Source organism: Pholcus phalangioides, unplaced genomic scaffold (assembly GCF_987345545.1).
Source record: "Pholcus phalangioides strain wild (caught in Gottingen) unplaced genomic scaffold, Ppha-v1.0 ptg000014l_1, whole genome shotgun sequence".
Lineage (NCBI taxonomy): Eukaryota > Metazoa > Arthropoda > Arachnida > Araneae > Pholcidae > Pholcus > Pholcus phalangioides.
In genome coordinates this window covers 11,704,002-11,716,670 of record NW_028301607.1, presented here as the reverse complement: position 1 = coordinate 11,716,670, position 12,669 = coordinate 11,704,002, and the positions used below count along the sequence as shown (strand labels likewise).

At 42.4% G+C, this 12,669-nt stretch overlaps 1 protein-coding gene across 1 annotated transcript; it reads right to left on the bottom strand.

Moving 5' to 3' along the window:
* Window positions 1-10,971: 10,971 nt before the first annotated feature.
* Window positions 10,972-11,760, bottom strand: LOC149078157 (uncharacterized). Its single transcript, XM_089242106.1, has one exon. It carries the CDS (start codon window positions 11,758-11,760, stop codon window positions 10,972-10,974), a length of 789 nt encoding a protein of 262 aa, XP_089098232.1.
* Between the last annotated feature and the right edge of the window lie 909 nt (window positions 11,761-12,669).

Below are 12,669 nucleotides of genomic sequence, written 5' to 3'. Positions count from 1 at the left end.
GGAAAATGTTGCGGACATATCGCTGCTAGGTAAGGTAAATCATTTTTGTCGCACCACGGTCAGGGGCACCACATGACCCGGGCGCCCCACTGTCATTTTCTGCACACGAGGGTTAGTTACACCGAAACATACAATTTATTGCCGATTCCGAATGGCAGGCTTGTTTTTCATACTCATCCAGAGTTTGGTGCGCTAACCCCTCGATGGGGACTCCCTGCAGTAGCAATTTTTGCTGCGGTCAAGTCGCCGTTTTTTGTTGTACCCCTGTGTCAGGAAAGTTTTCTTAAAAGGACCACCCGGGTATCGTACTCGCGACACCTCTAAACACCCTTTGGTACTTTAGGCGAACATCTTATCGACCGGGTTACCGTGCCCAGGTAAGGCAAATGGTCACCATGGAAAAGAAGCCATTTATATGTGACCGTTAGGACAAGATACCTACTGGTTAAATGATAACCATAACAAGTGAAAAAAGGTAAAAGTGTTGCGGGCATATAGTTGTTAAGCAAGATAAATGATCACTAGAGCCAGCAAGCCATAGACACATGGTCCCCACAAAGGGGGAGCTGACAGGGCTCTAGCCCTAGAGCCCGGAACAGTTCTCATCATCTTTTGCTTTTTTCACGATATAAATTAACTACAGATGGGGCCCGTGAAAAGTCTAACCGGGGCCCCGCTCCAGGAGGGGGGGGGGGCGCTATGCATAGACATGTGACCTTCAAAGTAAATGAGTCACGTGAGAGCGGCGTGGATATACGACCATTAGGCAGGGGAGCCACGGATATTTGAGTGTTAGTACAAGATAGCTACAGGTAAAATAATAACCATGACAGGCGAGAAATGGGAAGGTGTTGCAGACATATAGTTGTTGGGCAAGGTGATCCCCAAGGTCATAGAAGCCATGGATATGTGACCGTTAGGGAGAGAGAGCTACGGGTTAAATGACAACCATGGCAAGTAAGAAACGGGAAAGTGTTGCGGACATATCGCTGTTATGTAAGGTAAATGATCACCTTGGCAAAGAAGCCATTTATATGTGACCGTTAGGACAAGATGCCTATGGGTTAATTAAGGACCATGACAAGTGAAAAAAGGTGAAAGTGTTGCGGGCATATGGTTGTTAAGCAAGGTAAATGATCACCACGGCCAGCAAGCCATAGACTTGTGACCTTCAAGGCAAATGAGTCACGGAGTCACGTGAGAGCGCGTGGATATACGACCGTTAGGCAAGGTAAATGATCACCAGGGCAAGGAATAGATAGATATGGGACAGTTAGGGCTACATAGCTGTGAGTTAAATAATATGATGATCACCATGATTACTGAACTGCGAGAAAGCGTCTCTGATATATGGCTTTTAGGAAAGGTAAATGATCGCCTAGTCATGGAAAGAATATATAATATATATCTGTTCACCAGGTCAAGAAATATATGCATATATCCATATGTGACCAATGAAGCATCACAGTTATTTACAGGACTGTTAGCAACATAAATGATCAACAGAGCCATCAAACCACGGTCGGAGATAGTCGAATATTTATAAGTCGGTTGGGCAAGATAAGTGTTCATAAGGGCGAGGGAGCCGCGGATATGTTACCGATCAGGCAAGATAGCCACTGCTGAAACGATCACTAGAGCAAGTGTCACAGGTACACGATTAATAACGCCAGAAAACCGCGGGTATATGCCAATTTGGGGCAAAGAGGTGAAAGTTAAATGGTCACTTAAGCAAAGGGCCACCGTAGATTATGACTAGGGCAAGAGAGCCACAAGTTATATGATACTTTGGGCATGGGAATTACGGGTGAATAATCACTCATGTAAAAAGACAGCAATTATTAAATGATCACTCAGACAGAAAGAGAGGCGTCGTGTGCAAATGATGACTCGGAAGTAGCAGCTACGAGTGAATAGAGCCACGGATATGGACGATCACTGAGGAAAGCGAGCCCTGGATTTGAAAAAATGGAGCCGTTTTTAAATGGTAGTGAAGAAAGGTTTTCCTGGGAGCAGGTTACTACAGCACGTGCAGCGTGAAAACGCTGATTGGTCGAAAAACCTGAATTTCAGGCTTTTAATCAATTAGCATTTTCACGCTGCACATGGCGCAGAAATTCGATTCCTAGGGAAACCCGGCTTTAGGACAAAAAAGCCGTGGTTGCCGAAAATTTTTGAAAACTACTGGTGTTATAATCTTACAAAGTTATTTTCTGCACTGAACCACGCGTACTTCTGTGGTTTCAGTTCGTTTTGAACCCGTTTAGCACTTCGCTCGCTGCGTTTTTTTTTTTTTTGTTTTTTTTTTGGCAACACTACATGGACCTTTCAATATATATAGCCGACAAGGAGAGAGAGAGAGAGAAAGATTCCAAGGGGGTCGTAACCCGACCTCGAAAGACGATTGCTTCTGGGTTTAGGACATAGTTTCCCAACCTTTTCTGTCCCATCGCCCCCTTCAGAAATTTTTTCTCCCATCGCCCCCCAACGCAATCTAACCCATAGGGTCGTATGTTATATCCGTAGCTTCTACCGCCCCCCCCCCGGAACATTCCATCTCCCCCAAGGGGGCGTTAACGCCCACGTTGGGAATCACTGGTTTAGGGCATAGTTTCCCAACCTTTTTTGTCCCATCGCCCCCCAACGCAATCTAGCCCATAGGATCCTATGTTACACCCGTAGCTTCCCCCCCCCAGGGGCGTCCACGTTAGGAATCACTGGTTTAAGGCGATACTTGGCGTGTTGTGTGTTCCAGAACTGCTGTCATCTGGCTTCTGCATTCAGAGGTAAAAACTCAAGAGTTATATCAACTGTACGCAATGTGAGCGCAGTAAGCCCAGGTGGAAAAGATCCTTAAGTTCCAAAGGGTGTTTAGAGGTGTGGCGATTTCCATCAACACTATCTATAGCAGAAGGCCTCCGCGCGAAGCCTCTGACGTCACAGAAGAATATCATCCTACCTATAGCTATTAGATATAGCAGGCCGACGCATGTGCACTCTTTACCCTTTTTTCTAGTACATCCAATGGCTATAGGTGAAATGACCTTCTTCAATGACGTCACGAGCTTCGCGCTTAGGCCTTCTGATATAGATGGTGCTGGTGTTCGATGCCCGGTTCACCTTTGTCTGAAAGTTTCCTGACCCAGGGGTACAACAGAAACAGCGGCATATGTCCGAAAAAAATTGCGACCGCAAGAAAGTCCCCACACCGAGGAGTTAGCTCACCAACCTCTCGGTGAGTATAAAAAAGGCTGCCGTTCGGCAGTAAATCGTAGGTCCCGATCTAATTAGCCCTCGTGTGCAGAAAATGGCAAAGGTGCGGCAAAATGATCAATGATCAATTTTGAATTCTTGATTGCTCTGACGCTAGAGATCCAAAACTATAGGATCTTTCCTATGATGTGGGAGGCTCTGCTTCCCGAATTGGGTGATACTACATTTATTTACGCATAGTGCTCTGTAGATTCTAAAACCACTCCTTGTTGGGGGCGGGGAGATTGTAGAATCTACAGAGACAACATGGGATCCCCATGGGTTGCGTTGAATGGTACGGGGAGAGGGGCCGGGCCCGCTGGGATGCGGAATTTTTTTTCTGAAATGAGGGCATGATACAAATAATTTTTCAAGACTGCCACAGACGTTCTTCCATCCCTCACAAATCAATAAAATACTTTCACGGTCACGAATACCTTCAAGTCATGGGGGAACAAAAGAAGAAGAAGAAGAAGGAAACACGACTGTATATCGATCACATACATTCACATTAAGACATGAAAGTGAAGTGAAGACACTACTTGGCAACGCGTAAACGCTACGTTGCCGTTCCCGGATGTAAACAAAAGAAAACAACTTTTACACTGTTTTCTCTTCGCTTTCTCTCTCGTCCTGGGTATTTATATTAAAGTCTTTGAGCTGTTTCAGAGGGAGAAAAACACAAATTCGTATCAACGTTAGAATAATCCTGATAATTCAATCATTTCACGTTTCCTCTGCTGAGAAATATTCCTGATTTTACAACATTCCCGATGTGAGTATTTTTTACTTATAATGAGGTGGAACCTCCCATAACGAACACTCCCCGTTAGCGGACACCTCCAGTTGAGGGACACATTTTTTTTTTTAAATTCCGTCAAAACGGGTCTCTCAATGTATTTCACCACCTGTTAACGGTCACTCCCCATTAGCGGACAAAATTTTCGGTATAAAAGGGTGTCCGTTATCAAGAGGTTCCACTCTATGTCTCATTTCAGTGATTCTCAAAGTGTGCGTCGCGGCTTGCCGGAAATATTGATGAGTTCTTGCTCTTAGTGCTTTGAAGTGCTTCTTTTATGGATGAAGAATATGTACTGGACTATTTGGGGGAGCATCGGATGAACTATGACTTTGGCAAGGAAGCGAAGGGTCCCAAAAGTTTTCGAAGCACTGTCTTATTTCGTTAGTACAATACATTCATATCATGAATTTCTTGTCCTCTAAAAGCCTTGTTTAGACCTGAAGTGTCACGAAATTGTGTGTAGGTAGACTAAAGCCTTCTACATTACTGCTATCTCCATCTAGGAGGCTTTGAGGCAACAGCATCAAATCTGGTGCTTAAGTATCCGGAACCTGAGCCAAAACGCCACTTTTGGCTCAGGAAAACTTAATCTCGTATTCACAGGCGGAATTAACGGCAGACGCATCGGGCGAAAGCCCTCGCCCCCGACTTCTGAAAGGCCGTGAAAAACCCAACTTTACATTTTTTTTTTTTTTTTTGCAATTTCAGGGGCCTAACACTTTCTTCTGCGCCCGGGGCTCAACCGCACTTAATCCGCTGCTCCTCGTATCTTTTCTCGTACGTGTATACAAGGTGGTAACTATCGATCGATCAATAATCATATGCGTGATTCCTTGTGGAAAAACTAATATATAGACATGTTTTACATTTTTTAGGATAGGATGAATATTAAGGGAGTTATAACGTTTTGAAATTTTGTGACGAGCCATTTTTCTGACGGTCAGTTTCACGCCAAACACCGAATGAAAGTAAATTTCTGCCTTAGCAGGGCAAGGGGGATTGTCACTTCCCGAAAAATTGCACTGAAATATTCAAAACCCGTTAATGACCAAGTTCGGTCTTCTGTGGCGATTGACGCTTTTTCTCTTAGTGTAGTGTGACGTTGTAACCTTGTTATTACGTAGTACCTTCGTTCACTATATTGGCAAATTTGTCTCCAGATTTGCAAAGTGTTAGCCAAATGAGATCTGTTTGAAAAATTGTTCTCCCAAAACCAGCTTTAGGTTGTGAAAACGTGGCGAAGGTGTATACAGTGAATTGTATTTTACTGCGTGATCTTTTTTTTTCACCCTGTCTTACGAATTAGATCGCATGTTGATCAATAGAACAAGGCAATATTTTTTGAGCAGTTTTAAAATTTCATTTGGCCCATATCAAAGCATACAAAAAGACCCCAGCTCGCATGAACTTAACACGGGTCAAGTCAGCCATTAAATCTTGTCAGATTCTATCTCAAACCATGAAAAAAGCTCTCACCCCATCGGTTGCGTTTTGCGCCAGGTTTTACACACTGCCCAAAGTCCACAAACCCGACACTCCACACCGACCCATAGTCTCAAATATCGGCACTTCCTCTTACAAGCTTGCGAAACACCTCGTCTCAATATTTTCTCACCCATCTCTTGCAATAACACGCACACTACGAGAAAAATTCAATTGAATTCGCACAGAAACTCCATACCTTCAACCCCGTCAACACAAAAATGGCCTCTTTTTACGTCGTCTCTTTTTACGAATATCCCTGTAGAAGGCGCTCTTCGAGGTCTGGAGACCAGACTTACCGAATTCCATTTTTCCCAATTTGAAATCTCTGAACCTTACTCGGGTCTGTCTCAACCAAAATACGTTCTCTTTCAACAAACAATAATATCGCATGACTGAAGGCCTTGCCATGGGAAACCCTCTCAGTCCTGGGTATAGTGTATATCTTAGTGACATCTACATGCACTTTTTTGAAACAAAACTCTTCCGTGAAATTCGTTTTCCTTTTTATGTCAAATATGTTGATGATTGCTTCGTTCTTCTAGACCGTAACGCTAACATTGACCATATTCTAAATACTCTCAATTCCATTGACCCCTGCATTCAATTCACTATAGAGGAAGAAAACAATAACCAAATTGCATTCCTGGACGTATTGGTCACTCGCCACGAACAAACTTTCTCTACCACTGTCTTTCGCAAATCGTTTGCTGTTTCTCTACCCCCTCACAACCTCTCTGCACATCCTCCGGCACAAAAGTATGTTAGTTCTACACATACGTGAAGCGAGTCATTAATATTTGCTCTTTGCCGACGTTACTCGATGCTGAACTGAATATCCTTATAGCAATAGCAGTCGGTCGTGGCTACCGTAGCTCTCTCATTGATAATCTACACAGCAAACTGATTAAAAACACTTCCAAAACCAAGCCTAAACTTGAGCACAAAAACTTGATCATTTTGCCTTTCTTCCCAAAAACCAGCCAACGCATCGCTAAAATCTCTCAACAAAAAGATCCCATTGACACACTCAACAACTGGGGCATCTACAGCATTTCATGCCAATGCGGTTTATCATATAGGCCAAACTAAACGTGTCCTAAAATACCGTTTAAATGAGCATAGAAGATACGTAATCAACCAAGACATTAACCGCTCATCCATAGCCCAACACTGCTGGTCCTTTGACCATAAATTTGACTTCTCTTCTGCCAAAATCATCCAAAAAATGCCCCTCACGATTTCTTCGAATCATTCCACATCAACAAAAACACAAACCAGTTGGTCAATGACCTATCTGGCACACCACCCTTCTCAAAAATCTGGCAACAGTTTCTACAATAATTATTCTTCTCCATCAGCATCACTATCACGTTCTCGGTTGCGATTGGCTCCGCCATTTTTCTTTTCCCGTCCTCCTCCTCTACTCTTTTGTTGCCGGTTCATTTTGAATTTGACTCTTGTCTACAACAGCGAGTAACTCCCGCTATAAGGAGTTTTTTCAATACGTTCTTTCTTCGTTTTTCCTGCTACTGATGAAGGAACTTCATATAGTTCCGAAACGCGTATAGCCGTGTTCTTTTTGGAATTTTGGGTCAATCTAACCTCGATTATTCAATTGTATAACTTTAAGGGATTTTGTGCGCCTAAAATTTCCTAAAAAACGCATTTTCTCTCTCGAATTTTTCCATTTTCAAATACTATAAAATTTTCTTCGTGTAACTGTGTTGAAGTTTTTGTAATACCCTACTGCACCAGAAGTATTTATGAAATATTTTAATACAAACTTCTGGCAGGTATTGCATATGCTAATGTTTTCCGCTAAAATGCTCTTTTCTCAAAACTAAGTTTTTCTTAGATAAGGAATATTTTTTCGAACACCATTCATTCAAATGTCTTGAAATGTCTCTCAAAACTACAGTGTTAGATTTTTTTTTCTAAACTTATTTTACAAAAAATTTTTATGGCACAAAATTTGGTGAATTTTGAAAACTTTACATGTTGTTGAAGTTAAAGTTTGAGAAAATAAAAATCATTAATGGTCACGTTAAATTGCATAAAAATATCCATAGTATTTGAGAAAAAAAAATTGAGCATCTATATATATACTGAATAGAAAATTTTGTAATGTTCCTTCAAGGAAGATTTTTCGCTTTGGAAAGCATGGGAAGCCAAGATCGTGCTCCACAACCCCCTTAATAAATATTTCATTCAATTGAAAATTCAAATGCGAAAATTTTTGCGTCCATTGGGTTTATTTGATTTTACAAAATAAAACATTAGCGAATTATAGTGTAAACCTAAACAAGAAAAAACACTTTGAACGCGATTGTCTCAAATTACAGTTTTTGAGCTCTCATCTGTTAGAAGATTAAAAAAAAACTACACCAAAACTTCTGAAATTTTGTAGAAATATTTACACGACATTCTGTTAGTAAAATGAGCTTCGAAGTTCGATATATCGATCCATACATTATAATTTTTAAAAATTTGTAAATTTCAGAAATTTTAATTCGGTATTTTTTTTTAAATACTTTGTTTCATTTCTAAATCTGAGGTTGGTTTTGCTAACACATGGTGAGTGAACATTTCTGGAGAATGAATTTCAAAAATTTTGGGGCAGTAGTTTCTTTTTTTTTTCTTTTTATCTCACAGATAAACTCGTAAACTGCAATGTGAGAAAATCTTAATATAGTCGAATCCCGTTTTAACGAATGCCGTTATAGCGAAAATCTCGTTTTAATGAACATGTTTCTAATCCCCCAGATAAGTTTACGTAAGAAGAAAGTGCAGAAAAAACCTGGAATTCCTTTATAATGAAATTTCGTTATAACGAAGTGATTTCTCCGATACCTTGGAGTTCGTTATAACGGCATTCGACTGTATAACAACCGCCTAAAAATTTAAAAAGTGCACACACACAAGCATTCACACGCCTACACGCACGCGTATACACTCTAGAGAAGAAAAAAACTGGATTTTGCCTTCTTAATTTTCTCTCACGGTTAATGGAACATTGACACCTTCAAAACCGCCAAGTTATACAGGGTGTTTCAGAAAGAATCATCCGATTTTAAAAAATTGTAACTACTCAGCTTTTAATCCGTTTTGATAGAATAATATATAGGTCGAAAGAGGGAAATCTCGAGTTTCACGCAGCTGCCGAGAGCTAACTCGCTTCCTTCGGCCTCCACTTCAGCGTTTGTCAAGATTGGCTTTTCTGAAAGTTCGAAACCGATTCGGATTAATACATTTTTCAGCAGGACGGGGCACCACCACCACACTGGAGCTTGCACGTTCGAGAAGTTTTGAACAATCGCATTTATAAACGATGGATCGGCCGTACGGGACCTGACGATTCAGTTAAGCATCACTGGCCTCCAAGATCCCCACGGACCTCAAAGTGCGATTTCTTCTTGCGTGGCTTTATAAGAGACTACTTTTTTGTGGCTTCCTTTCCAGCTACGTTAGCCGAACTGAAATACGCATAACAGCAACCGTGGATGCAAACATGCTCGCAAAAGTTTGGGACGAATTTGACTACCGTATATGCCGCGCATATCCCAAGGTGGACATATTGAATACCTTTAATTTGGTTTGTAAAAAAAACTTTATGATTAGCCATGCAAGATAAAATTAATCTTATGTGTCTGTGTTCACTATTGTTCGTAATATACGCATTTCAAATCGGGTGATTCTTTTTGAAACACCCTGTACGTTTGGTGTACGTCCGGTGAATTTCGCAGTATTATGAAGCGACGTAATCAATTTTTGTGAAGCGTTATAACTCCTTAATCATTGGTCAAATCAAAAGACACTGAAAACACTTTTCCCATATTAGTTTTTCACAAGGAATCACGTTCGTTATTATTGGGTGGTCGATAGTTACCGCTTGTACGGCCAGTGGCAGTAATACTAGCGGAATTGATAAAACCGGGGCCGCTAAACAGCATCACGGGCCTGATTAAGTAACGATGTGGCGTCCTTAGCACCAGCCTAACAAATTGGCACACGTCTGTGCATTCGAGAATCTCTGCACTGTATCTCATCACTCTTGGTCCTTTCATTTACGGCCAACGACGCGTGCCATGCATTATCACGGAACTGGGTAAAGTTCGTCATTCTGACTCCTTCGATAATGGCCTGCTGAAATGCTAAATGTTAAGTGGTGACGGTAGCGTAGTTGCATCTGACTCCATATGAATGGGACGTAATTGTAGATACATTATCTTTAATTATGATGCTATATAGAAGATATTATTTACATAGTACATATATTAAGAGAGAGAAAGACGACGTTGGTGCATCTCGTGTGAGAGCTGGAGCTGAACTGATGTTCTCACACACATGGCCCTTCGGACCCTCCGAAGGGGCATCCGGTCACGTGATCATCTCGTGTTTCAGTACAGAATGTACTGAGATTCTTTCACGTGACCAGAGCGTGCTTGTTAAGAGAGAGCCAATGTACAAAGTAAAGTAATAATAATAATACATATAAGAATATATATTGAGGCTCTACAGTACCCCCTCCCCAGTGTCAATGTTGGACACGATAAAAATCCGTGAACCGGACTCGACGTCCAGATCGTGTGGTCACTGGTGGTTTCGATTTCGTGGTCGAGTTCTCTGACGTAGAGTCGTTAGTTTGCGTTTTCGCCACCAGCGGCGTTGTATTTTCCGAGAGGGAGAATGCTGGTTTTAAGCGGTCGATGGAAACCGAAACTGTTTTGCCATTGATGTCAAGTTTGAACACTTTTTCATTTTTGTTAATGACAAGAAAGGGACCATCATACGGTCTCTGGAGGGGTCGACGGACACTATCACGACGTAGTAATACGCGAGTAGCATTCATCAGTTCTGGATACACAAATGTAGCACGTTTTCCATGATGTTTTGTTGGCGTTGGACGGAGCTGCTGCATGTGGCTCCGTAACTTATTTACGTAGTCACAAGGGTCAATGTTGACATTCGTTGAGTCGAAAAATTGGCCGGGAAGACGCAAGGGTGCACCAAACACGAGTTCGGCTGGCGTACACTGCAGGTCGGCTTTTAGAGCGGCTCGGTAGCCCAGAAGTATAGTTGGTAATACTTCGGTCCAACGTTCGGTGTTATGGCATTTAATGGCCGTTTTTAGTGGTCGATGAAATTCCTCAATCAAACCATTCGCTTGAGGATGGAAAGCGGTAGTTCTAGCTCGTTCGGTGCCTAGAAGTTGTAGGAGAGAGCGGAAAAGGTGGGACTCAAATTGTCGACCTTGATCAGTTGTTATAACTGATGGAGCACCATAACGGGATACCCAACAATTGTGGTGGAAGCAATCGCTGACGGCGGAACGACACTAATTTCACTGCCCGTGTCAACGAGATATTTTATTCCCGTTTTACGATCGTGGATGAACAACCTGCTGGTCTCTGAGCTCATGTTCGCCATGCCAGCTATGACGGAGCTCCTTCGTTTTTTGGTGCGCTGAAGTTGCACGGTGTAGTGCAGCGCCGAGCATTTTTACCGAAGCGATGATGGTAGTAGCACATTCCGGAGGAATTTTTCCTGTTTCTGGAACTGGAACTCCTGTTGAAGAAGTTGTTTCGTCCGCGATGGGGTGAACGTCCACGTTGTTGAGAGGAAAGTTCATCCAATTTTCTGGTGAGCATTGCGATTTGTGCACGCAAGTCATCTTGATCCGGCGGTGGAGAAACAGCACAAACGGATGTATTTTGGCTTATTTCCGCGATTTTGTCAGCCAGTTCCGCGAGTTTATCCAGTCCATCACTCGATATTGAGAGGACAGTTTGGATTTGAGTGGGAAGACGTTGCAGCCACAATGTCTTTAAGAAATCATCGGTTAGTCGAGATCCCGAGAGTTGGCGCATTTTTCGTAGCAGCTGTGATGGTTTATCATCTCCGAGTTGAATTTCTGTGAGCAACTTCTTGATTTTAGCAGATTCAGTTTCTTCAAACTCCTGTATCAGCCGGTCCGAAAGAGCCTGGAATTTCCCGGTCTCAGGAGGATTGACGACAATATCGGCAACCGCATGTAGTGTTTCTGAGTCGATATTAGCGACGAGAGCGGCGAATTTGGTATCATCACTTGTAATGCGGCTGAGGAGGAAAGCTTGCTCGCATTGCTTCACCCAGAGAGAAACGTTTGTCTTCCAAAATGGGGGAAGGCGGAGAGTGACACTGGAAACTTGGGGAACGGTATTGTCCCCTTCTGCTGCGATCATCCTGTTGCTTGAGAGAGAAGAGAGCCAAGAGGTCAAGCGGAAGTGACCTTACGAGGGAGGATGCTCCGTGGTCCACTGTTGCTGGGAGAAAAATCCTCTGCTGCTGCTCTCACCGTAATGGCGTCTTTTGAAGAATATTCAGAAGGCATCATTATTTGCGTTCAAACGTCTGCGGTCACCAATGCTGAAATGCTAAATGTTAAGTGGTGACGGTAGCGTAGTTGCATCTGACTCCATATGAATGGGACGTAATTGTAGATACATTATCTTTAATTATGATGCTATATAGAAGATATTATTTACATAGTACATATATTAAGAGAGAGAAAGACGACGTTGGTGCATCTCGTGTGAGAGCTGGAGCTGAACTGATGTTCTCACACACATGGCCCTTCGGACCCTCCGAAGGGGCATCCGGTCACGTGATCATCTCGTGTTTCAGTACAGAATGTACTGAGATTCTTTCACGTGACCAGAGCGTGCTTGTTAAGAGAGAGCCAATGTACAAAGTAAAGTAATAATAATAATACATATAAGAATATATATTGAGGCTCTACAGGCCAAACGATAGGTGGTGGTGACTAAAAACATCCAATATCAAAAATCTTTGGAGTCTAGGGTTTTCAGAGTATAGCGAGGATGCATGGATGTGTTTCGAAATGAATAAAGCTATTTGGCAAACTGCAAGGGGGGCAAAGATGGCTCAGCCATATCGTACAATAAATGCACCATCGGAGCAGGAGTCACTCCAGAAAAAAAAAGTGATGGGGGGGGGGGGGAACGAACAAAAAGTAATGGTTATATCCAGTAAAATATAGAACGTATGGTAACCAAGTTACCTTTGATCTCCCTAATCATCCCCACTCCGTGAATCTGCGCTTACATCGGAGCTTGATATTAGCTGTGATT

Bases quoted from the DNA above. Each gene is read 5' to 3' on its own strand.
- LOC149078157 (XM_089242106.1), bottom strand. From the start codon at position 11,760: ATGATCGCAGCAGAAGGGGACAATACCGTTCCCCAAGTTTCCAGTGTC.